Below are 27,960 nucleotides of genomic sequence, written 5' to 3'. Positions count from 1 at the left end.
ATGTGGTTTTATTATATACCTATAATGGCATTCACTGTTATATTTATGCATAATAGCTTTTGCTGAGAATAACTCTTTTTCCACAGTGTAAAACCGTCGTGTTGTGTTGTGTTGGGGGGGTGGGCAACAGTGGCGTTGGTTGGAGCTCGATTCGCGCCTGTTGGTTTGCAGTTGAGCGCGAACAACGAAATGGAATAGGTCGTGCTAAATTTTGATTACAAAATTGATGTTAATGTTTTAGGTTTCTAGAAATGCATGCGCTGAAGCGAATGCGGAAAGGAGATAATCATTGTGAGCGCGTGAAGTAAAGTAAATTAAAAACGAAAACAATAAAATATTATCGTGTCTAAAAATCAATTATAAACATTTTTCAATATTAGATGTGCTTGCGGTGTGATAAATGTGAATAGTTGTTGTTGTCATTGTAGCATTTGCTGTTATTTTTATTGTAAATGTGTTGCAGTAACGAAAGAAGCCAGTGGAGATAATTATTGTTGTCAAAACACTTATAAAAAATATTAGAAACACGTTATTTGAACCAAAAATAAATAAAGCCCCGCGCTGGGTACTGCTTCCGCGGTAGCAACCCATTTCAAATTGCGATTATGCATATCTTCAGGCGGATTAATTCAATTTTACCACCCTCCGGCAAATTTCGTGAATGGTGGGACAATAGAGACAGCGCCGGGCATTTTGCTAAAACGGGGAAACGACGATCCATAAGGGAGCGCGCACATTCATAAGCAGTAAAAACACACAGCTATAGCGGGAGGAACAACCAATAATAAAACTAAATTTAAAAAATTTAAATTAGTAAATAAACCAACAAAAAATTAATTTGCCGTTTATGCAAATTCACCGCTTCGTTATAAGCTTTTTATTTCTTTATTTAACTTTCGTTTGAACCACCACATTCGTATGTATATCTCTGCTGCGCGTCGGAAGCGCAATTACCGCGCGACCCTAATAATTCCGGCACTTTGTTTATCTGCTGCTTGCGCTGGTATGAATCCTTTTTCATAATAAGTGACAACAATAACAAAAAACACATTGTTGTAGCACACAAGTACCGCTGGCAGTTCGTATTACATGAAACTAAATAAATCAGCTGTAAAGCATGCGCGTTGCGTTAACATACATACAAACATACTTGCCTAACTGGCCAATTGATACCTATAGCATTTGGATGTGTGTGTTTGTGCAAACCACTTTGCACCACAACCGGCTGTGCGCGTTCGATCACCTTCTGTGCACGTGTGTCGTCGTCGATGGCGGTGGTGCTGGTGTCTTGCTAATTTAAGCCATATTTTTCATAACTTTATGTTCTTGATTATGCCCGAACAGCGCGCCATGAAGAGAAACCCATACTTCAGCAAGCACAAGCAATAAAAGCGAGTGACAAACGTACGAAGAAGCTGCAAACCAACCGCGTCGATGTAGCCTCGGCGTAGTGTCTGCTTAGAAGTAAAACACGCTCTCAACAGACGTGGTGCTGGTGCAATTGTTGCTACTGCTATAGCAGCCGGATATATGTACATATTATATATACGTGTGTATGGTTTTTGTTGCAGGCGATCGTTGCAAATCATGCATATGCCATTCTGAGTGCGCTGTTTGCATTTGTGCGTATGTTTACCTACTTGCACTCGCACATAGATACACACATACACATACATATGTTGCGTTACTGTCAGCACATTAAATATGTCACTGGGTCGTGAGCGGCGCTGTGGCGCGGCTTGGTGTTGCTGACGCGTCATTGATTACTGGGCGCTGAAAACCTGCTTTGAATAGAAACATTTGTTCGATTTTCAATTCATTTTTTATTTAATGCTTTAATTTTTTGGACATGTTTGAGCTGCTTGCTTGCATTTGTAAGTGGATTAGCGGCAGTTCGGTAATCAATGGAAAGAGTAAAACCAAAAGAGCGTTGGCAAAGCAAATGAGCAGGACGCAGGCAAATACATATGTATGTATATAAAATAAGCATATATAAAATAAGCAATTTAGTGAAATTTGAGGAGCTGTGAGCCCTCTCTCATTTTAAACGTTTCGCTCCAATTAGCAATAATAAAAAAAGTAATTGTCATAATTATTTCAGCCGCAAAAGCCAACAATAACGGTGATTGTGCGCGCAAACCGAAAAATACATAAATATACTGCAAATGTATGTAATATTTATGGAGGCAAAGGAAGCTCAAGTGTGGCAACAGCACCCATCGTATTCGTATAAATTTTAAAACGTACGTGTATGTGTAAATGCTTGCAAAGCATGCATAAAAATGCAAATGATTTAAAAATTAGAGAAGAATATCGCTAACTGCAGCATGCGCTGAACTTACTACAACAACAGCAGCAACAATCAAAATAGATTTAGTGGCAATTAATGAGATAACCGCAACAGTAGCAGCAATAAAAAACTTAAATACATACATACGCACATACTTACGGGCGCGTTAAGTTACCAAAAAGATTGTAGATCACTTGTTAACAACAAAACTTATCTCAACCGCGACAACGATGTATTTATGTATGTATGTATGTACGTGCGCAAGCGCGCGCACTCATTTCGGTCTATTCACTGCACAATGAGGTTCTCTGTGTGTTCTGTGCGCGCTACGTCAGAGCTTATCTTTGTGCCATATATTTATTTCTAGTAGTTTTTATTGCTGTATCTTTATTGTTAAACCTACTTATTACACCCGTAGCTGTTAATTGTTACACTATTCGTTTTTGTCGCGCCGTCAAGTCAAACTCCGTCCACTGGGACGTTATTTACTCATCAGTGAAATACGAATGCGAGTGCGAGTACGATCGGGCCAGAACGAAGCTTCAATAACGCTGTCGTGTCCGCGCGATGTTGTGCTTTATAATAATATATAAATAATAATTTCATACTAATATTTTTAATCAAAAAAGTTTTGTTAGCTGAAGTATATTTTTGCAAAAAAAGGAAAAATATGAATTAAATAAAACAAGATAAAAAACTAGTGTTGAGCGGCTCTTGAACGCGGTTCTCCTCGAAGCTGATTTTACGCATATGTACATTCATATGTATATGCATACAAATATACAAGTTTATATGGACAGTGGCTGCGCGAACAGGTAAGCAAATATACTCAACAGAGTACACCAATAACAAAAAAAAAAAAAAAGAAAGCAGAGTAATATTTATAAAATGTATGCGCATATGTATGTACATAGGTGTGTAGTACAATACTTTTTTGTTTCACTTTATTTCTATTTTTATCATACATACATAATTGAGCCAACACATTTTTTTCATTAGCATACAAATGTTATTTTTAGTGAAAGTAATTGCGGCTGAGTTATAAAAAGCTGGTTAAACTTATGATATTGGACTTTGCTGACAACACAGGCTTATAAATATTTTCTTAATTAACTGACCTTTTGCACACTAATTTCTTAATTCTCTCAGTGCATATTTTTTGTGGTGAGGCTCAAAAATATTATCCTGAACCGCTTTAATCTTGGTCTTATCGACCGGTTCAGCCGATATTCACAGAGTTTGATTTATAATTATTCTCCAAATGGTGGTGAAAACTGCATGCAAGCATTTTGAGTATAAGTCACAGAGTATCGCTTTCCACGTATTGGAGGTCAATTAAAAAACTATTTGGTTTTTAGGGTATTTCTCGAAACTCAGTTTTCATTGTTTATGTGCTTATCATACAATATGGCAAAAAAAATTAGTCACATAGATTTCTATCCCAGAGAAAACTGTTGACATTATTACTTCATTAACGATTTTTTTGAGCAAGGACGAGTTGCCCACTCCCATGCCCGACGAGAGGGGGGATCGGAGACTTTTTACCCCGGGCCCGGAGTTCTCAGAGGGGCCCGGACTACGTATTTATAAGAATTAGACATAATTGGGAAGGGCCCGCATTTGCAATTTTCCCTCGGGGCCCGGATATGCTCTCTATGACCCTGTCCACTCCAAATCGATTCGTTTTGTCAGTGTAACAGCAAAAAAAAAAAATACGTAAGAACATTTTAGATTGCTGCTGGAGTAACAATCCTGAGCCAGACATAAATACGGGCAATTCAGAAAGCGAAGACTCGCCTGCCAAGAGAAGGATATATGACTTATAATCTTTTCGGAGGCAAAAAGCGCCTAAACTAAAATGAAAAGTTAGGAACAGAAAAGAGTTATAAAGAAAAAATAAGTTTTTATGCAGCGCTACTACGATATATACAATCAATCGTGCTGGAGTTTGATATACAATAAAAAAAAAAACTTTCAATGATATAAAATAATAAAGCAGGGCAATGACGGTGGCCGCGTAACCTAATGAGTTGATGCGTGACGGCCATTCAGAAGTGCTCAGATGCAAATCGCTGGGCATGAAACACTAAATGAGAGAAAAAGTTTTTTTTAACAGCGATCGCCTCTCGGCTGGCAATAGCAAACCTCCGAGTGTATTTCTGCCATGAAAAAGCTCCTCATAAATATCATCTGGTGCTCGGAGGCCGCTTAGAATTGGGCCTACAATTCTCCATTTGTGGGAAAACATCAGACGCTCACCACAAATTGGCCAAACACAAGGGTGGAAGCACCAATTCAATAAACATATATCTGTGGTCATAAGCAATAATCGCCTAAGTCGTGAACTTTGCTTCCGAGATAAATGGCTTTTTTTATTCAGAAGCGTTTCTGAGAAATGTAGAAAGAAGCTTTAAAAAACTGTAAATACATAATTATTGATCATTTCAAGCACAATGCTCAGTTAAACAATTATAATGAAACTTGCCTTTGTTTAGGAGATATTTAATAAAAAAAAAATAAAAATGTTTATTGCAAACATAACATATGATATAAGAATGACTATGTTGACTAAGGCTTTTATTGTAAAAGAATTGGTTGCTGTTTGTGTGGCACATATTGAGTTAAGGAACTATTGCATATATAAATTTACCAAGATAAAGAGTTAGTCCATTTCACTAATACGAGTTTATTAAAAAAAAAGGAATTTTACAAATTCATTATTTTAAACTAAATGACATTTTCCGAAAACTTATTTTTGTAATATTTATATGTAATATTTATTTAAAAGTATAAGTATAATATATCAGTCGAAGTTATTCGGTTTCTGATTCACCTTCTACTAAATCTGGATGTACATCAGTTGAGTTATCTGTTAACAAACTTTTATAAAAAGGAAGAAAGCATGGATTTACAAATGGTAGAAAATCAAGGAGATCCTTTTTCTTTTTTGAGCTGATTTAATGTCTTGTGTTAGCATTGATATGTCGCTTATTGCTATTGAATTTACACCACGTTTTAACAAGTTCAATGTTTTAAAAGGAGCATGTTCGTCTAAAGTGGTTTTACAAAGAATTTTTGCAAAATTTCTCTTTGTAAATATTAGCCATCTAATATCTTTCCAAACGAATTTTTCCCCATCTAGATTATTGGTTCTCCACATTAGCTTTGTTTTTAAGAAAAGCTGGAAATCAAAAAAAATCCTGTAAGTTCATTTCAATTACGTTGAACGGATTTCTGGAACGTACACTTCTTATAAAATTGTACCAGCCACGTGGATGATATATTTGTGTCTATCACAGCGTGATCCACATCGCATTCCATGTGCGTGTGCCCAGGTTCTAAAAATTTGTGAAAAATTTAATTTCTAAAGTGGGGTTAATTTCAAGAGCCAATGTGAACATTGCACACACGAATGAATTCTTATTTTGTCCCATACAGGAATCACTGTAAAAGATTGCATGATTAACTTGTGGAAGATTGTTTATATGTTTGAATAAGCATGATGCGATTTGATTGCCGTCACGGGCAGAAAGTGCCTCATGCCACATAAAGCAATGTGGGGTGCCAGTTGTACAGTCGTGTACGGTTAAATTATAGGTCCAAAGCTGCCTTTTGTAGAAACTTATTGAGTTTCTTAAGTATGGGGTAGGCAAACACTACTGCAAATTAAAAGTATACATTTTAACTTTGGGATCATCGGAAGCGCAAGTTTTGTCATTTCTTTTTGACTCATATGCAAAATCTGCTTTACTCTGATGGGCTAAGAGTTTCTTTTCTAAATCACGTAGTAAAATATCATCGGATTCCTGTTTAGCAATAGCAATTTTAGCTCTAAATTTTTCGCACGTAGAACAGGTATCAAGCATTGGCTTCTTAAATTTTATATTCATGGCTGTAAAACATTTTTTAATTAAATAATTATAAGAAGCGTAAAAGGCTTCTTACACTATATATTTTGTCATATGTATATGTCTATTTAGAAAACTGCAGATACAAAATAGAAACGATTCTATTTTCGCCTGACACATAACTACATTAACCTATTCCTTAATTTGTTGGCAACATTTTTTGGAGTTATTTATTTATTGTAAGAAAAAAGCAAATAAATTGAACTACTTAAAGCATTGGAAGTCATACGACAATACGTGAGTGTAGAAAGAATGACAAGTCATAAGTACAAACCATATCGTGTAGAAAGGCCTTAAAGATGTCAACTTACTTTTAAAAATACCACTGTATGAGGAAACACTAACTACGTTGGCTTTGTATTTATCGCAAAACAAAGTATACATTTGGGCCAGGGATAATACCGCATGTAAGTATTGGCAACTTGTATCTCTCCTGGTATAGTGACTTTCGTATTTTGGAAAGCTGTTTATGTAGTCCTTTACAAGTTGAACTTTATCATCCGTAAGTATATTTTTTCCTCCACCTGATCAACGCTTATCAACAAGGTCACTGTTAGAATAGTGTAATTTCTTCTTCAAAACAGTTTTGACGAAACTGGCACTCTCATCAAAACACTGCAGGAAGCATTTTTGGCATACCTGCACTCTTTGGCCTTCAAACTCAACATAATAAGCAGCCTGAAATTTTTGCTCACGTGGCCTTTCAGGGTGTTTTTGCATATATTGAGTTTTTTTGTCGTTGATTTCAATTAAGGAACCAATGAACAAAATTCTCTGATTGTACGTACCCAACGACCAATATTTATTAAAAATGCTTTTCTGAAATGCAAGCGGAACCTCTGATTTGCACTTCATGCGACAATCAATAATAAGAGGTCTCAATTTTCTTTCCGACACAACAACACCCTTTACATTAACGTATGCCTTTCCCAAGTTCCGTCTTGAGCATGATTGTTTCCTCGAATAAGCTCTTTGGGATGTAGTCGGGGCCTCGTTGAGCAGTTCATCATCATCTAAATTGCCACTATTTCCATTATTAGTAGAAGTTGAGTCCTCATAGTCGGAATCTAGGACTGAGTCATCACTGTCAAAACGGAGATTTTCCTGTAAATTTGAATTATCTGCCTCATTCTCACTGCATAGTGGAGTATTAGAAACATTTGTTAGTAAATCAGCCCCACTGCCCTCTAAAAACGACATGTGACTGCTTTCATCATAACCTATTAATTGCAAAAATTTAAGCAACTTAGCAAAGCTATTTGTTTGTTCAATCTTACCTGTTACATTTACTTCGTTTTCCATTTCATTAACTTTAAATATTTTTATTAATTTTTATTTTTAGTTCAGAAAATATTCAATTTTACCGAAACTTTTTTTTCTGACCTCTTATAACCTCTGCATTAATCACAGGAAATTGCTTAACTCAAATGATTTTAAAATGGCGCTTTAGGCATACCAATCTAACTGTACTTTGAAAAAAGAATAAGAGCATATGTCATTCGCATTTGTCGCGTATGAAGATATAGCTCTCTTAAAAACTCACAACAAAAATGCATTAACAACTTTTGAAGAGATAGTGCATGCTTATATATATTTTCAATTTGTAATAAACACTCACCTTCACGTTGGTTCTTATGTCAGCTCTTTTATGTATGACAAACTTAAAAAAATTTAGGTGCAAAAACAACTTAAGTTATTATAGGCCATTTAAATATAACATTATTGTAATTGACCATCTTCTTAAGTATACTTAGACTCATATAGTAAATGCAATAGCGCTTCGTTGCGAGTTAGGCTAATATGTTTTTAATAATATTTACCGTAAAAAAACTAGTTAGAGTGATAGGAACTTCGCGTAAATATACAGTTTTATTAGTTGAATATGCTAGTATACCAATAATTCATTTCTTTCTTAAGTCGACTTAGGCGATTATTGCTTATGACCACAGATATATGCATCTGTGTATATGTATAATACAAATGATATAATTGATTATAAAGATAATTAATATAGAAATTCTTTGAATTGGGATACCTACATTGCATGCCAGTAGTACAGTAGTATACATATATGTACATATGTAGGTATGTTTGTATGTATATATTCTATATTTTGTGAATAATCATTGCTGCTTCGAATTGATTGTATTTTAATTTATTGCACCCAAAATTAGACTACTCAGGCGAGTATCTAGCAGCTATAGAATGCGATGGCGTACTCGTATTTCAGAGATTTGAATGACGCAGACCTTTGTCTAGCTAGTAAATAAATATGCAATATATTTTTCTAGTACTTTCTCTTAATTGGCGCTATAACCGCTTACGCGATTTTGGCCGAGCTTAACAAAGCGCGCCAATCGTTTCTTTCTCGTGCTAACCGGCGCCAGTTTGACACACCAAGTGAAGTCAAGTCCTTCTCCACCTGATCTTTCCAACGCAGAGGAGGCCGCCCTCTTCCTCTGCTACCACCAGCTGGTACCGCATCGAATACTTTCAAAGCCGGAGCGTTTGTATCCATTCGACATGACCCAGCCAACTTAGCCGCTGGATCTTTATTCGCTGCGCTATGTCTATGTCGTCGTAAAGCTCATCGTTCCATCGTCTGCGATATTCGCCGTTGCAGATATTCGCTTACGCAGAATCTTTCTCTCGAACACTCCAAGCGTCGCTTCATCGGATGTTGTCATCGCAAGCTTCTGCGCCATACGTTAGGAGGCGCATGATGAGAGTCTTGTAGAGTGTTAGTTTTGTTCGTCGAGAGAGGACTTTACTGCTCAGTTGCCTACTTAGTCCAAAGTAGCACTTGTTGGCAAGAGAGATTCTACGTTGGATTTCAAGGCTGACATTGTTTTCGGTGTTAATGCTGGTTCCTAAATAAACGAAGTCTTTTACAACCTCGAAATTATAACTGTCAACAGTGACGTGGGTGCCGATACGCGAGTGCGCCGACTGTTTGTTTGAAGACAGGAGGTAATTCGTTTTATCCTCGTTCACCACCAGACCCATTCGCTTTGTCTCTTTATCCAGTTTGGAGAAGGCAGAACTACAATAACAGCGCGGTTGTTAAGGCCGATGATGTCAATATCATCGGCATACGCTAGCAATTGTACGCTCTTATAAAAAATTGTGCCTGAGCGATTAAGTTCTGCGGCTCGTACGATGCTCTCCAACATCAGGTTAAAGAAGTCACACGACAGCGAGTCACCCTGTCTGAAATCTCGTTTGGTATCAAACGGCTCGGAGAGGTCCTTCCCAATTCTGACGGCGCTGCTGGTGTTGAGCACCGTCATCTTACATAGCCGTATTAGTTTTGCGGGGATACCAAATTCAGACATCGCGGCATACAGGTAACTCCTTTCCGTACTGTCGAATGCAGCTTTGAAGTCGACGAAAAGATGGTGTGTGTCGATTTTCCTTTCATGGGTCTTTTCCAAGATTTGGCGTATTGTGAATATTTGGTCGATGGTGGACTTTCCAGGTCTGAAGCCATACTGATAAGGTCCAATCAGTTGGTTGACGGTGGGCTTCAGTCTTTCACACAATACGCTCGCTAGAACCTTATAGGCGATATTTAGAAGACTAATCCCGCGGTAATTAGCACAAACTGCAGGATCGCCCTTCTTATGGATTGGGCAGAGCACACTTAAATTCCAATCGGCAGGCATGCTTTCATCCGACCATATTTTGCATAGGAGCTGATGCACGCACCTTACCAGCTCCTCGCCGCCATGTTTGAATAGCTCAGCCGGCAGTCCGTCGGCGCCCGCGGCTTTGTTGTTCTTTAGCCGCTTTATCGCTATTCTCACCTCGTCATGATCGGGTAGCGGAACGACAATTCCGTCGTCAACGATTGGGGTATCGGGATCTTCACTTTCTCGCCGACATGCGTAGCTGTCACTGTTTAATAGGTTCGAGAAGTGTTCCCTCCATAATTTAAGATTGCTCTGTACGTCAGTCACCAGTTCGCCGTCTTTGTTCTTACAGGAAAACGCCCCGGTCTTAAAACCTTCTGTAAGCCGCCGAACTTTCTGGTAGAATTTTGGGGCGTTGTTCCTGTTGGCCAGCATCTCAAGCTCTTCGCACTCACGTATTTCGGCTTCTCGTTTCTTTTTTCGGATAATACGACTCTCTTCCTTTTTCAGCTCTCTGTAGCGATCCCACATGGCTCGCGTTGCGCCCGATCGCAGCGTGGCTCTATAGGCGGCATCCTTTCATTCTGCGGCAGCATGACATTCCTCGTCGTACCAATTGTTTTTTCGGGCTCGCCGGAATCCGATTTCTTCTTCGGCGGCGGTACGTAGAGAACGAGAAATGTTGCTCCATTGTTCGTGCATGCCGGTTTGTTGGGCAGTACTCTCTGAGAGCAGGAGTGAGAGTCGAGTGGCGAATCTTCTGGCTATCTGTTGTGATTGCAGCTTTTCGATGTCGAACATTCTTTGCGTAGGTAGATGCACGTTTTTTGCTGCACAGAGGCGTGTGCGCAGTTTGGCTGCAACAAGGTAGTGATCCGAGTCGATGTTGGGTCCTCGGATCGTACATACATCTAGTACACTAGAAGCGTGTCTTCCATCTATCACAACATGATCGATCTGGTTTCGTGTTTTTCGATCAGGAGACAGCCAGGTGGCTTGGTGAATCTTCTTATGCTGGAATCTGGTGCTGCAGACTACCATGTTTCGGGCCCCGGCGAAGTCGATCAGCCTCTGTCCGTTACCGGATGTTTCGTTGTGCAGGCTGAATTTTCCGACTGTGGGACCAAAAATTCCCTCCTTGCCCACCCTGGCGTTGAAGTCGCCAAGCACGATTTTTATGTCGTGGCGGGAGCAGCGCTCATAGGAACGTTCCAGGCGCTCATAGAATGAATCTTTGGTCGCATCGTCCTTCTCTTCCGTCGGGGCGTGTGCGCAAATTACCGATATGTTAAAAAAACGGGCTTTGATGCGGATTGTTGCGAGACGCTCGTCCACCGGAGTGAACGACAGTACTTCGCGACGAAGTCTCTCTCCCACAACAAATCCGACACCGAATTTGCGCTCCTTTACATGGCAGCGGTAGTAGACGTCGCAAGGTCCTATGGTTTTCTTTCCTTGCCCCGTCCATCGCATCTCTTGGATGGCAGTGATGTCAGCCTTTACTCTCACGAGGACATCAACCAGCCGGGCAGAGGCACCTTCCCCATTAAGGGACCGGACATTCCAGGTGCATGCCCTCAAATCATAGTCCTTAGTTCGTTTGCAGGGGTCGTCATCAGTATAGGGAGGTCTCATCCGAGGCTTTTTTAAATTTTTCATTGGGGGGGATTTTTAAGTGGCGGGTCCCAAACCCAACGCACAACCAGCTATCCTGGAATGTTTCGCCTTCTCACGTTAGCTCACTCCCGAACGGGTGTTCGGAAGCTACCCAGAGGATACGTGGGCTAATCCCGGCCGTTGTGAGCTGCTTGAACCATATGCAGAAGAATCGTCCTGGCCATTCCCAAGTGAATGGCGCTCAGTAACTTTCCCCACTTGCATGGAACCATCCTCCGATACCTACATATGTATATATACATAAGTATGTATGAGCATATACGCTATGGCTCGCACACGGACGGGTTACAAACACCCATTAAACGCTGATATGCTGTACTCGCCTGAAACACGTTCCACAGTGCTTCCATAATAGTGTAATAACGGTTCCAAGCGGCTGATTTTGACGGTCTGTTTATTTTCATTCACTTACTTTTTTCCCCGATACTTATGAATACTCCACATCCGTTATCTTTCGCACTGATGAGACTGAGGCTGAACTGAAGTTGCCGTCTGTCATGTGGTTGCCACTGTTTATTCTTTTCCACCGCACATACCACGTGTGTGCATGTACATACCTACGAATTCCGTTATATCATACTTGCATTTGTACGTGGCCATAATGAGTGCATTGCCAGGCATTTCCATTGTTCTGCGAAACAAAAGTCTTATTGTTTAACGCAGACTTTTCCATTTCTATACTTGAAGGTATGAACTAAGTTCAAGTGTTTATTTAAGCTTTTACCCATGAAAATTGTTGAATCGCACTGTCCCCAGACGAAGGGTAGAGCTTTTCCATTTTATCGAAACGGTGTCAGTCAGAGTTTTCAAGTATTTTGCTTCCTCTTCTGCTTTTTTCTACTTCTTGATTGACGCAGTAATCGCTTCCAGGTATTACGAAGTGCAAACAGCGGCGGTGCTGCGCGTAAAGAACATAAAAACTGTGAGAATTCATGGGTTGATAAGTGAGTTGCTTAAGTGCTTAAGTACATATGACGGTGGTCGTGATGGGATGATTGCGCGCCTGTCAACCGTCGCTCCTTCAAAAGGTAGTCATGCAATCTATTATGAAGAACATAGGAATAAAGTGGAATATACGTAGTAGTCTGCTCAGTATCGACAAGTTTTCTTTTAATCCTGATAAAGGCGCATGTAGAGTATTTGGCGGCCTTCCTCAGTAAAGTTTCTGCTGAAGTCAGATCATTTATATGAAAAACTCAGCAGTCTTCAAATGGGAGTTGTCTCTGACGTCGTCTCACTAGGTAGGAAATTTTTTCAATTCTTCATCAGGTTTTACATCGGACTTATGCAAGGAAAGAGATGTTGACACTGCAGGTGGCATTTTAATTTCACTTCTCTGTTCGTCTCGTATTCCTCATTTCTCCTTTCCCCGCTTCAAGCTATTGCACTAACCGACTCAACTTCTTCCAATCTCTTGTGGAACTCTCGTGTAGACATTGATTTTTTATATGCCTCAGGTTGGTTCATGTAAATGAAGCCGAGTAATGAAATTTTAAATGATTGACTTTTGCCACAGCAACAATATTATGAAGTCTTGTTTTCGATTTTTCAAACTCTCTAACTTTTTTTTGAATTTTCCATCGTCGTTTTCTTAGCAATTATAATAGGTGGCACAAAATTAATCATCCCATTTGGTTTAGGAATAAGTTTATTACTAAATACAAAAAAAAAAATATTAACAGTGATGGAAATCTTTATTTTGACCATTACGCGCTCCATTGGTTAGGATACTGCAGCTGTAAAATTCACAAGTGTCAAATATAATTTACAACCGACTGCTGCTGGTTGACTAATTTTGCGCCACCTTGTGCATACAAACAAATAATATTTATATTAACCTCCAAGTATCCATTAAAATATCGAATGCTAAAGTAGCATCAATAAAATTTAAATCAGTGACTGCCAAACAACTTTCAATTTCAATTTTATTCGTAACAAGTCACCGATCACTGGCCAGTGCTTTTGAGTTGGTCACATTAGCTTGTTCTATTCATTGCCACTGTCGCCCATCGAGGGCTACAATGGACCCGCACCTTCGCTGCCTCCTCTACTTTTGAAGAGCAAATTCCGAATTAATTTTGAAGAGTGAATTGAACCGCGGGGCGTATTTGCGCACTCTCACAGTGTCAGGTAAACAAAACTGGATTTTCCACAATTCGCTCATAAAAATTATTAATATTTTATTAATGTAAAAAGACTGCGATCTTTGATCGAACTCGACACCTTAGCAAATATTTTCATATCATGAGTGACTGCTTGCGAATTGAATGGGTTGTAACGCAGTAAGTGACGACTTTTTGTTGGTCTGCTTACTGCGGTTGACGGAATAGTTGGTGATATACATAATTGACAGCTGATTAAATGTTGCCAATGCAACTTTACACCTGCTATGGAATGCTCTCTGAGTCATCTAATTATCTTAAAACCAAATTGCATTTAGTCACAGACAAATTTATTGTTGTTGTGGGCTAAAATTAGAATGGCGCATTTACCAGATGCTTATTAATATTTCTGTGAGACTAATGAGCGCAACTATAATTTTTACGTACCTATGAGTACGCTTCTTGTTGTTTTAATTTTTGGCTGCTCCATTATCCATATATCCGAAGAGCGAGTCATAAATTTAATTGACCATGAGCCTCATATTTACTTCCTCGGAAAACTTATTCTGAGTAATGGCTTGGAATTTTTCGCAATAAATGTGTGCACACGTACGTACTTATTTAAATACATGCATAGTTGCATACATATTTAGAATGAAGCGTTGCACTCACGTCCCAGCTACGGTGGTGCTGACGAATTTCCCCTCGGATCGGTTAAGCCAATGTTGGTTCATAGTGATAACTGCCGGGATATCTCACGGGGGAAGTCACAAGACCCGTGTAAAGTGCTGATACACGGCAAGCAAATTAAAGATAAATAAATATATGTAAATAATAATAAAAAATAAACGCATAAACAGAGAAATAAAAAAATTATATTTTTACGCATTACGTGCCAGTTGGGAGCAGCATTGCGGATTTACCTTTAGTGAATTTATAAAATAAAAAAATAAATAAATTGGTTCATTCAAATAGTTTGCTTATTATAGTATATGAAATTGTCAACTTCATTTGATAAGAAATTTGTCTGCACTGATAATGGTCTCGCAAATTGTACCAATGTGCCCACTTTGAATTAAGGGCTAATTGTTGTTGGTCGCATTGAAAGTGGGAGTGTTAAAAAATGCAATAGACGTTTAGACTATATTGGAATATTCTATGAATCACTATCTCACTTTTCTCAGGTAACAACCGGCTTGATGAGATTTATCGCATGCTAAGCAACAGAATGTGAAAGCGCTGCCATTCAGGGAAGAATAAAAAGGAGTACTTCAGTGAGTTGATGGCTCCCGCTCTTGCTTTCGGTCTTAACAACCCACCAGGAGAGTTTGCGAGAAAGGGTTGTCACTTATAGTTAGAGGAATGTGTTTGCGAGTTGCAAGGTGGAACTAACGCACATTGTGGAATAATTACAAACGCTTCCAGGATTGGGGTTGTCTTTTTAGAGAGATAAAAAATATAACAACTCGAACAGCCCACAATTTGTGGTTTCTGAATAGTAAAGGACCCTGGACTCACAACTCACTTTATTGCATTATTAAGTTTGTAGGCTGAGTATTAAAGAAATAATAAAGAAGGCGGAGCTGTATTTTATAGGCACTTAAGAATTACCTTACGTAAACTTTTCCACGTAGTCGAAGGACAAAAGCCAACAAGTTGAGAATGGCGATGAATCGACATTTCGGCGTCTTTTTCCACACTTCGCCTTTTTTTCATTATAAATTTCCGCAATTTGTAAGCGTTGTTCAGGCGTTAAACGATTCATGTCGACTTGCCAAACCTTACTGGAACAAAATATCAGCGCAGTTGGCCTTTCTCTGCTGTCAAATCATAGTTATCGATATCGATAGGTCTCATGCGGCTAAAAACACCCGATAGCTGTTTCTCAGTTAAAAATAATAAAAAAAAATTTGAGGCTTTAGGAATGTAGTTTTGAGATCTTTTGATGAAAAAATGTTCAATACAACGGGTAATATTGTATTTAATCCTAAGAGGGAGAGTGAAAAAAAATTTAACTAGTTTTTGGTTACTTATTGGGTCCTTGGAAATAAAACGAAAAAAATTTAAATATATGAAATTTTTGGGTCCTTGGAAATTAAAGAAAAAAATATATAAATATGTGAGGATATTTCGTCTTAAAAAACTCTATACCAAAATTTTTAAAATTGAACAAATCTCAAAACTATAAACTTTTGCTCTAAATTTGTTCAGTTCTTTATTATACGCGATGTTCTTTATATACACAATGTCCAACTAATTGGAGCAGTTCATATAAATTCGCTCCTGAAAATCAGTGCGATTTCGTTTGTAGTTCTATAAAAATGTTAGAAGTGCTATACTTTGCCAGCAATTTTCTATCAACCTTAAGTTTAGGCTTTCCGACTACTGCTTTCTATTTCAGGCAGAGTTAGGGATCATCTGCAAACAAGCGCCTGGATGTGCGCTGGTATGGAAATCGAACTGATATGTGGACCAAAGCTCGGCGATTTTTTTTGGGAATTCTCGACAAGGCAAGACTCCCTCTTCGATTAAATATCTCTATCTACCTGCTAGCGGTTATCACAAAATCATAATTCAATATTCAACCCACAAGCGCTCAGAAAATTTACTGCTTTAACTCCGAGAATTTTCAATGTATCTTTTGCCAATATCTCAATTCGCAATTTTTGTTGCGCAAGTGTAAAATTAACGAAAAAATACAGTGAAAATACAAAAGCGTACTTGCTGCGCAGCGTTTAAAGGCAGTTTTGCAAATCAGCTTTGTTGTTGGCAGTCGCTTAGCTGCAAGGTAAACCTGTGTTTTGTGGCTCAGCGGCTAATTTACTTTCAACTTCATAATTCAATAAGAAATATTTGCGAGTACGAATGTTTTGGAAAAGCTGACAGAATAATTGACTTGTTGTTGTGTTTTGTGTGGAATTTATTTTATTGGTTATTAAAAATATTTGCACGTACACAAATTGCACGCTTTTTTGCAATTAAATTGCGCAAAATGAAATGAATGTCGTTAATTAACGTTCCGGTTAATAATGACACAAATTTTACATGCATACATGCATGCATGCACACACATACATATATTCATGCATATTCTTGCAAGCTGGTGTATGACATCATTTAAGTCAATGAAATTTAGGGTTTCATTGATATCTGGACCTGCATCTGTAGGCCATGAGGTCACCAAAGGGTAAAGAGACATTTTATAACGGTGTACCCTTCGTGTGCTAATTTGCCACGAATAAAGTCACATCAAGACTACATACACACATATTCTTTCCTATTGCACCACGAGCTATGTGGGTGGTCTTTAAATTACTCCGATCACGTCTTCTTATTATTCATGATCTTTGAAATACTCCCTTAATAGAATGACAATAAAAATTGTATTGCATTACGAGTACAGTCAGAAATGACGGCAATGGTGATTTGGCTATGCAAGGGTTGTGCTGCGAACGAATTGCACCACAGCTGCAAAACCTAAAGAACTATCAAGACTCAGCGCCGTCTTATAGCTGGATGTATTTGTGATGACATATCGGCAGGTCTAAGATTTAATGCACAGTGAAGAGAAAATGAAGGTTATTTGAAAGAAATCTCTTTAAAACAGCAATAGTTTGGCCAGAGGAAGACATTGAATAAAGGGAATGTAAGACTAAAGGTAAAGGAAAATCACCCATGTGAAATTATTAGTGGCACCCATCTCTTTTAAGGGAAAATCCAGTTTCTTTAATAGTTGGGCAAAAATTACCTTGACATTTCAGGCTACCCATCCGAAGATGGTATGAAGCATACCTCCTATTGCTTGATCGAGAATAATCCTCTTTGTATCGATCCCACGACAGCCGGATCCATATTACCGGAAAGACCTGGCTAAGAACTGTCCCCTCAGCAGCATTTCCCGTACATGTATTTGGATTATTTACGCTGCTACAACAACAACAACAATTCTTCTCTTTATTTAAACGATACTTTGAATAGCGCAATTTGCTTACTTAAATTTTGAATAACATTTTTGCCAAATAAAAAAAATATGATTTTGAATAATACTCTTATATTTATTTATTTATTTATTCATTTCATCAATTAAAGTATAACTTAAATAAATTACTAATACTAAAGCTTAAATATATATGGTAAACAATAGTGTGAGATACATTAGTCACAATTCAAAAAGTGTATCTCCAGATTAAGTTTTGATTTAAAAGTCTCTCGTGAGTTAGAGAATATATCCAAATGTTTGCATAATTGGTTGGACTGTCTTATACAACGTGCAAGCAGCTCATTTCGACTAAAATTGGTCTTGTGATAAGGTAAATGGAACATATTGCTCACTCTTAGGTTACGAGTGGGACAATTAAAGAGTATTAGCTCCAGCAAGAAGTGACATTTGATATGATTCGTAACTATGTCCCTTATAAACATTACCGATGAAGTTTTTCTCCGCAAAGTTGGCAATGCTAACAAAAGACATCTACTTTTATATGCAGGCAAACTGCAAGGCCAACGAAATTAATGAATAGCAAATCTAGTGAAACGTTTTTGAACCTTCTCAATTCTTAAAGATGAACCCATATAGAATGGATCCCAAATGATGCTGCAATATTCGAGGTTTGATCTCACAAGAGAAAAATATAAATTCTTCAGCGTAGAAATATCCTGGAACTCCCTTGAATTCCTTATTACAAAGCCAAGCATAGATCTAGACTTGGCAATCATAAAGTCTATATGTTTAGAAAACGACATTTTCGATGTAAATATGACCCCCAAGTCTTCTTTTCATACATTTTTGCGAGGGTGGTAGTGCCCAACTTGTAATCGAAATCAATCGTAACTTTTCGTCTACTGAATGACATGTGCTGGCATTTACCAGCATTAAGAGGTAAGGAGTTATCATCACACCAAGCTTCCAATCTTGTTAAGTCTTCTTGAAGTCTTATGCAGTCAGTTACGTTCTCTACCCGACTGTAAATTTTCATGTCATCTGCATACATCAGACAACGTGATGTCTCGAAAACGTCTGGAATGTCATTAACAAACATTAAGAACAATAGTGGCCTAAGATGACTACCTTGAGGTACACCTGAGGTACCTTTGATGGCATCAGATTTTGTGTTATTTATACGAACGAATTGAGTTCTATCTTTTAGATAGGATGCAATCCACTTGAGTAAGCTAGGATTAAGACCAAATGAACCCAGCTTTTTAAGTAGGATACTATGGCTGACTCGATCAAACGCTTTCGAAAAATCGGTGAATATGACATCGCATTGTTGGCCTGTTTCAAATTGGTTTAAGACATAATTCGTAAATAACCCTAAATTCGTAACAGTAGATCTACTCTTAACAAAGCCGTGCTGATAGGCTATATGAGATTTGAAATTTGGAAGAAAATCAAATCATAAACTAGCTTTTCAAAGAGTTTAGGTATGCAGATAGGGCGATAATTCTGGACTTCCGACTTGCTTCCAGACTTATGTATCGGTATGATAAACGATTTTTTCCAATTATGTAAAAACTCACCAGAAGCTAGTGATTTATTGAAGATAATCGTTAATGGTTTTGCTAGCGATGTAGCACAGTTTTTTAGTAATATAGAAGGGAAGCCATCTTCTCCAGGAGTTGGGTCATTTGCCAAGGCCGACAGGCTTCTGAGTACATCATTAGATGAGAGCTGGAAACCTTTATTTGTTCGTGAGCTGTTAAAAGAGGTATCTTCTATTCCGGTGTCGGATGGACAAACATAGACAGATCGAAAAAAATCTGCAAAAAGGTTACTAATTTTTTGAATGTCCGACAACGTTTCCCCCAAATAATGAATTTTTTCTGGAATTCCAGTGGTTTTCTTTTTACCGTTATTGAACTGCCAAAAAGATTTACAATTTTCTCTGATACCACTCTCTACTTTAGAAATGTAGTTTTGATATAAAAATTTGTTCAGAACATCGAATTCTTTTTGCAAACGATTGTACGCTTCATAAAATTTTGCGTTATTTTTAGATTTGCGGTATAGTTTGTATGCTTTGGTTTTTTTATTGTTAAGATTAATGAGTCGAGAATTGTACCAGGTCGGTTTGGACTGATTTTTTGCAGACACTATTGGAACAAACATATATATTGTCCTTTCTAGTCTTCCTACGAAATCATCATACATCTGTGATAGTATGGGTTTGTTTAAAATAGTTTCCCAATCTACCAAATCCAATAACCGCGATATCTGGTTGAAATTGGCTTTATAGAAGTTATAATTAATGCAATTATATTATTAATAACTGATTTGATATAGCTTATATGTTTAAAACGTACACATAACACTTTGTGGTCTATGGAGTTAGGAAGAGGGGGTGAAGAGAACGACTCGACATCGGACTTTAGATCATTGCTTATGAATACTGAATCAAGTAAGCGATTGATATCATTGTGTACTCTGTTAATCTGGCAGAGGTTATATTAGGCAAAAGTGCCAAGCATTGATACTCCATATGGTACTAATTTCTTAGCATCATCGTCGAAACACCAATTAACATTGGGTAAGTTGAAGTCACCCAAAATAATTATGTTTTGACTATCCAGTATTGTACAATACAATTATTTATATGCTTTTTATATAATTCAATTGGGTTTGAAGGCGGTATATAACTTACGCTAATGTATAATTCATTCGATTTTCCTAAATTAATTTTAATTATTGTTTGATCAACATGAAAATATCCGTTGTCCGAACTCATACTTGGTGACAAAGTGATTTGTGTACTGGGTAGTCTCGAACTTACAGCAACAAGTACGCCACCACCTTTAGAGAGACCAGTAGTGCGGGAGCATCTGTCTTTACGAAATACATTATACAGTTGACAGTCAAATATTTCTGCAGTATAATGACATTCAGAAAGCCAAGTCTCTGTTATAACTATGATATCATAGACAGATGAAGAGGAGAAAAACAACAATGGTAGCATTTTAGTTCTTATGCCGCCAGCATTCTGATAATACAGTAGAAAATCTGCCGTATTTGATAACGTATTAACGTCGGTACACGCTAGGTGTGCGGCGGTTTCGTCTCTTCTCTTTGAAAATTTTAAACGGACGCACTTTTATATTCTCTTGCCAAAGATAAGCGTCGAAAATCTTGTTATAATTTTTTTCAGACACCAAGCTTAAACGATACTCTCTTTAGTCCTTTAAGTTCGACGTCTTTTTTTACTAACATATAACAAGAAAGGTCGCTCTTATCGATCGCTGCGTGGTTGTGTACATATTCGATTATGCTTTCAGCGATCACTGTGAGGTTGAAATATGACAAATGTACCCACTTCATAGCTACAATTACATCCAGTTCACGGTTTTCATTGCAGCCAACAACAGTGTTTTTCGGTTTACGTTTTAGATTTTTGTTCTTAGCACCAACAGTTGTAAACATTTCAACATTAACCGACTGCTGCTGCGAATCAGCAAGAGAAGGGTTATCCGACGGCACTGCTTGATTGCTTTGTGATAGCAACGACGTAAGCAGCGCTGGAGAGTGCGTATTATGTTTTTATGTTTCTACTGTATTAGATATTTTGGCATTAGGCGGAGCAGCGAGAAAGAGCTTATTGCAAACCTTACCATTTCGTACGATATTGACTGGAGAGTCGGCAGCGGCTGCAGCAGCGGCAGCATAAGAGGTAGATGAAGCAGAAGAGAAAGATGATTGTTTTCAGTTAGAAACAAGTACTCGACCCTTGTTTTTTGTTGTTGCAGAATTATTGTCGTGTAGTACATGTAAGTTGTTGTGAAGGGCATCTATATCATTAGCCAAAGCGGGAATAGTAGCAGGGACATCGAGATCGCAAAGTTTGTGATGAACGGCTTTTACCTCAAACTGTAGTTCTTCTACCTTTTTAATTAGATTTCTCTTGTCGGTTTGCAAAGAGCTAATTACAGCTATCATTTTCTCCTGAGCATATCTAAGAGATTTAATTTCGTCGAAAACAGCTTGCAGGTTGATTTCTTGCTTGCTGCACTCCGCTGATGGATTCGGTCTCACGGGTACCGAAGTAGCTGGAAGCGATGAAATATTGGTGGTCCCAGAAATATTTTCATTGTTGTTGTCTGCATCTATTGGCGGAGAAACTGAGCGAGGCTACAGTAGGATCGAGTTACGGCGCGATTTTGTGCATTGTTTACAACAATACTGCTTATTTATTTTCAGCAGGTACTCAATGTCATCAGGCAATAAATTTTCACAAGTAAGATGATAAAATTCGCTGCACTTAACACACTGAATTTTTTTGTTTGGCTGCCCACGGTCAACCTTTTGACCGCATATGCATGGCATTGTGGATAAAAAAGTGTACAAGTAAAACGATAAGCTAAATCGAGTCACTGTCGCACGAACGATTAGGTTATTACCAATAAAACTTAGTTAACACGGGAGGTCCGAAAAACATGTCCGTTAACGTTCAACGTTAGCAGCGATGGCGATGAATAGTAATCTTTAGACCTCCCTCCAAACTAAAACTGATTCTAAACTAAATCTAATCTGGTGTATAATCTGAAATTTTCCTGGTGGGGTAGATGATGACAAAGTTTAAATCGAGCGATTTTCATGATTGAAAGTAGTTTCCAAATCAGGACTAAGTTGCTCTGGTTTTGAGTCCCGAAGGATATCGCGCATCAGAAAATTAGAGCTCTTAGAAAGCTTGCGAAGCAGTGCTCACAAGTAGGATCTGAAGCTTACGCTTCCAATCACTCTCTTCGCAGCACTGAGACCAGTTTTGGTATAAGCGGGATCGTTGTTGATCTACTAAGGCAAACTAAGCCGTGATTCGATTCAGCAGATTTGATATTTTCACAGCCGTACAATTTTTCACATTTCAACGAAAAACCACAAGAGGCGCCGCTAAATCGTTTAAAAATATAAAAAAAAAAAAAAAAAAAAAAAAAAAAAACTGAATTCTCCTCTTAGCTACGGTTGGGAGACAAAAGTTGCCAGCAGTTGAAAATTCTAATATATGAACACTTTTCTTATGCGCATCAGAGTTCAATTATTGACAAGCAGGCGGTGATGTTGATCTGCAGATGGGCAATTGGCATTGTCGCCAAGGCAAAATTGATAATATAGCACAGGCACGCATGATACTAAAATCCATACACACATATACAAGTTAGGAATATCAAAATATAGTTAATAAAATGTACAATAAATCCATATCATATGCTCGTGAAAACAACCAAAAAAATTATTGCCATACAAATTATGAATGAATGAAAAATAAAATGCGAAACACAAAAATACGATTTACGTCAGTATGGAGGCCGTAAAAAATAGGTACGAAAAAAATTATACTGAAGCGATAAAATGGGCAAAACAATACTAAAAAGTACTAGCCAAATCTCATAATCTCCGGCAGATAACAGGCCGATAAAGTTCTCACTGTATAGAAACAATAAAATAAAAAAATAACGAACATAAAAAACGATAAAAAAAGGAAAATTTCCAAAACATGGAAATAGATTAAAATAACTTACTACAAGCGTCAAGAAAGCGTAAACAGAAATTAGGTAAAAAAGCTATTAATATTTTTATGAATTTATGATTTGCAATCTTAAAGATTAGAGCGCTGAAATGCGACGCGCTGTGCATTTGCTTGTATTTCATACGTGCTGCACCTTTTGTAAAATTAATCGCTATTGCTTTTCTATTTACAGATAATGCCGTTGACGACGTCAAATGTAAATGCTGTCTATGCCGCGCTGATTTTTTAAGACTTCATAGACAACTGCGGCCTATTATGAAAAATACAACAAAGTAGAAAAAAGCTAATAATAAAATGTGCAAAATTACAACGCGATCGGCGCGCACTAAATAACTAACGCGTCCAGTAAGCGCGCGCGGCAAACAGCTGAGCAGGCGCCTGCTGCTACAGCTTCTCCTTTGCCACGGAAGGTCAACAACACGCGACGCGACGCGACCGATATTGACGCAATTAGTGCAGCGATCGTCGCAATGAGCCAAACGATATTCTACAAAAGTGTGAAGTGATCGCAACCAGATATATGTGTGTGAGTGTGTAAATTCATATGCGCATGCAGTTATGTTAATAAGCATACACGTACAAGTACATAAACAGGTGTTGCTCACGCATAGTGCAAGCGATGTTTCTAAGTGACGCGGGCGGCACGCATAGTACGTAATTTAAATTCCAAGAAGTGTTTATTAAATTAGAGTGACTTACCCGCTGACAGCGTCAAAGTGTAGTCGTAGTATAAAGTCCAAGTCACCAGCGCGTTTGTAGAGTGCTGCGGAACGCTGCACGCCATTCATCTCTAACAACTAACGACTCATTGGATCAGCAATCAGCGTCATCGTGTATTTCATGCTAATTCGAAAAAACTTACCAAGGAAAGGTATTTAATTAATGTTGCGTCAAAGTGGCTGACTATTGCACCTATTTGAATGAAAGCAATGCTTCATAAATTTCATAAATCTCAGCCACGATCACCGCTAATAGCAGCACCAGTCCTGAGCGCCAAATCGTCTGGAGGCTCACTTGCGTCAGAAAGGGTTGGATTGCTGCAGTCGATAGTCTTCTGCGTCAGTCGTTTGTGACAACAAAAATGCTTATTAATATTGTGGACAACAATAAAAACAACAACAAAATTAATAACAATAACAACATTAATAATAATCACAAATATACCAACCAGCAAGCAGCAGAACCACTGTAGGAATGGAATTTTTTTGCAGCTAATCGCTGACATTTGCGTCATGTCTTCGCGCCTTGACGTCATTTGACAGAATTGCGACGTTGAAAATTGAAACAAACGTGCGTCGATTGTGAGACCACTTGAAAACTGCACGGAAAGAAAAAAAAAAATGCAGAGCGTACACGCACTTAACGAGAAAGAATGAATCGAGTACCTGCGAATGAAAACAATAAAATTAAAAGTAAGTGCAGCAAAGCGACCGACAAACAATATACTAAATGCCAGCAGCTGGCGGCGCAAAGAATAATGGGTAGTAATACTAGTCGGCGTAGAATCGGAACGAGCTCACTTGACCCAGCCGCGACCACAGCCACAGCCACAGAGGCAGCAGCAACGGCTCCTGCAGTACGTGTACGCGACAAATGCCCTCACGCGAGTCGCGGAGCTCAAAATGCGCGTTCGGTATTAAAAGCTACTATTCCTTCGAAGATCACTGCTGCGCTATCCGGAAGCGCAGGCACAACGGCCGGTGGTGCTTCAACCGAAACCTCTTCTCGCGCACTTACGCCTGCCAGTTCATTAAATTCGGTCGCCAGTGTGTGTTCTGATGTAACGGTGTGTTGTAATATAAGCGATAAAATTGAAGAGAGAGATGACGTTAACACAGCCACGATCATTTGTGGCGCGCCCATTTACAGCGACGCTGCTGAAGATGCTACTTGTATTGCTGAAAGTGGTTTTCCGACATCAACGCCGCTGCCCAGTAGTATTCATGCCACAAAAGAATCAGGATCAGTTGTTGCCAGCAAAACAACAGAGACAATGAGGAGCTTAAAAATAGCTACAACAAAAACGCATATGGCGGCATTGACAGTTGCGCGACAGCCGCGTACACATACAACAGCGAAAACAACGCGGGCGGCTATAGCGGCTCGTCAATTAACGAAAGCAAAAAAGATTACCGCAAGCACTACTACAACAACGGTGAATGAGCGAGTGACGATGGCGGCAGTGCCAGCGCATGCGGTGGAGGCATATTCAGATGCTACACGACGAGCACAATCGTCGGTTCGTTTGACGTCTGCGACCACAACACCGATTTTGCGGGCGTCACAGGTGGCAGGGGTGATGACGGCGGTAGACGTGAAATCAAAATTCACTGAAAATAAATGCCCGTTGGTTGTGCTAACGAATGTTAGTAATCAGAGAAAAGTCGAAGTGAACAGTACAATACCACCGCCAGAGCAGTGTATTTTAAACAGCTACAACGTTAACCTGAGACAGCACAACAATAGCAGCAACAACCGCAGTAGAAAAAGTGAAGTGCCGAGCAAAAAGTGGCCACCAGTGTTTGATTGGGACAACGCAGAATATGAAGCAAGAAGAACGGCCGACGATAGTGACAACAGCATTAGTGAGGATATAAGAAGGACACTGAACTTGGCCGCACGCAAAGCCAAGTTGAAGTCGGAATTTTTCAGAGATTTCGAACTGCACGATAAAAAAAACAAGCAGTTGACGCAGTCGTCGACACCGCTTGACGTTTGTGACGTGGATTTACCCAAACAGCTTTTGGATAACAGCTCACCAAATTTTTGGCGGCCGCAAGTAAGCGAAGACGGCGCACGATATATGCGCCACCAACCGATTCCCTGCTCTGTCACAGCATTACCAACGATTTCTGTAAACGCTGCCGAAACTAGTTCGCCCACATCGCTTATAGCTAGGCGAAAGTTAGATCTGAAGCGAAAGTTTGAACATCAATCGTCGCCGAAGACGTCCCCCAATTGCGATCAGCCTTACTTGGTCGGCACAGCTAGCGCTTTTCCACGTGTTGAGGATTTAGTACAAAAGTTCGATTTACAACCGACGCGACATACAAGAAAAATGATTGTGAATCCCAATAAGCCGAGCGAAGCCGTGGACAGCAATATGTTGTCGTTGAAGTCAGTTGTGTTGGAGCAACGGAGCAGTCCACTCTCCGACGAAGGCTGTAACCTTGGACAGAGTCCGTACTCATCGGACAACGAAGACAATGAATTGACGCACATCACTTCAATGACAGCGGAGCAATTAAAGCGTAAGGACAAAGTCGCACGCTCGGCTAGCAGCGATTCAGCACTTGGTTTGGAGGTCGACGAATCTATGGACACTACACCTGAACAACCACCAGCCGGCTCACAGCAACGCAGAATGACACTCACCGTCACCGATTTGCCTTTGCGACCGGCGCTTCTGCCTTTAGCCGAACCTACCGCACTACCAGACTCACCAACCATTGATCTACATCAGACGGTCAATAACTTACCAACTCAAGTCTCGGTGCCTACCAAGGTGTTGCTGGAAGAGCGTGTCGTCGAGCTGCCAGAAGATCCCCGTTCGCTGGCGCCATCACTGCCCTGTTCACGGCGCGAGTCAGCACAGAGTTGTGGCAGCGACTATACGCCCACTGAATTTCCGGGCGGCAGACGATTTGTGCGTACGCCATCCGTAGTCGTCTCAGACTATTCAGACGATGTCATGTGTGGCATAACACTAGAGGAAATAGAGTATTTTCGTGCACAGCGCATGAGACGGCGGCATTCCTCACTCGACACTGCCAACGAAGGCGAAGGCGAATCGGACGTGAGCGCCTCATCCTCATGCAGCAACCTCTACTATTGCGGATCCACAATATCCGCATTAGACGGCGCCGAGTGCTACGTGAACGGTGTGCGCACCGCCTTGGAGCGCAAGACTAGCGACTGCTCTGCATGCTCAGTCAGCGCTGATGAAGAGTCATTCACCATTCCCGAAGACCCACAACAACAGGCAGGCAAGGATTTGGCCGATCTACTAGCCGCACAGCATTTGACCACAAAACCAACAGTAAAGAAGGTAGGTTTGGTGGTGCCAATGAGTGAGAACTTGAGCGAGAAGGCTACCTATTGAGTCACAGAGCCAAATAAAATCTCAACAAATCTAAAGTATTTCATCATATATTTCACCCAAAGAACTGTTACTGTTGTAATTCTATTAAGTTTTAGTAATTAACTGTATATTGTATAAATATTGAGTAGGCTTTTGTATGAGCGTGATTATAAGTAATGAGCATTTTGTTTTTGTAGTGTGAGTATTATTCCGTTAGCCTAAGTCGCACAATCGCACAATAGTCATATGGCTTGCGAAATGAGGAAGGAATGCAGCTTTAATTTATTTTTATCTTATCATTCAGGCATTTAACCCATTTTTTTATTTTACTTTATTTTATTTGTTTTTGCTTTCACACAGCGAAAAGATATATGAAATTTTGTATGGAATTATCTATTTTGCCTTTATGATTTAGTGCGCTGTTGTTGTAGAACTTTGACAGTGCACCAAGTGAATTTTCAACGTGTATTATATAAATATATCAAAGTACGTTTGTAAATTAGCAAATATTTACTTGGCTGTAGGTATGTGCGTATTGTTGTTGTCCTACCCAACAGTTAATGTAGCAAATTTTTCATGAGCACTCAGCTTTGAACTGTTTCATTTTTGTATCTTTCACTTTTTATCAAGCCATGTTGATATTCCTTAATTTGTGTATCTGGTTTTTGATAAATGTGAACATAAGACACTTTTGAAGGCACAGCCGAACATTAAGAATTATGAAGAATTAAAAAAAAGAAACTAATAAATATTGG

General features: G+C 39.1%; 1 protein-coding gene across 1 annotated transcript; it reads left to right on the top strand.

Moving 5' to 3' along the window:
- Window positions 1–209: 209 nt before the first annotated feature.
- Window positions 210–27,960, top strand: LOC129239143 (uncharacterized). The gene is made up of 3 exons (XM_054874466.1): window positions 210–309; window positions 2,920–3,105; window positions 23,297–27,960. Exon 3 carries the CDS (start codon window positions 24,497–24,499, stop codon window positions 27,224–27,226), a length of 2,730 nt encoding a protein of 909 aa, XP_054730441.1. The 5' UTR covers window positions 210–309; window positions 2,920–3,105; window positions 23,297–24,496; the 3' UTR covers window positions 27,227–27,960.

This window comes from Anastrepha obliqua, chromosome 2 (assembly GCF_027943255.1).
Source record: "Anastrepha obliqua isolate idAnaObli1 chromosome 2, idAnaObli1_1.0, whole genome shotgun sequence".
NCBI classification, from domain to species: domain Eukaryota; kingdom Metazoa; phylum Arthropoda; class Insecta; order Diptera; family Tephritidae; genus Anastrepha; species Anastrepha obliqua.
Note: the sequence above shows the minus strand (reverse complement) of the source record. Positions and strands in the feature narration are given on the sequence as shown.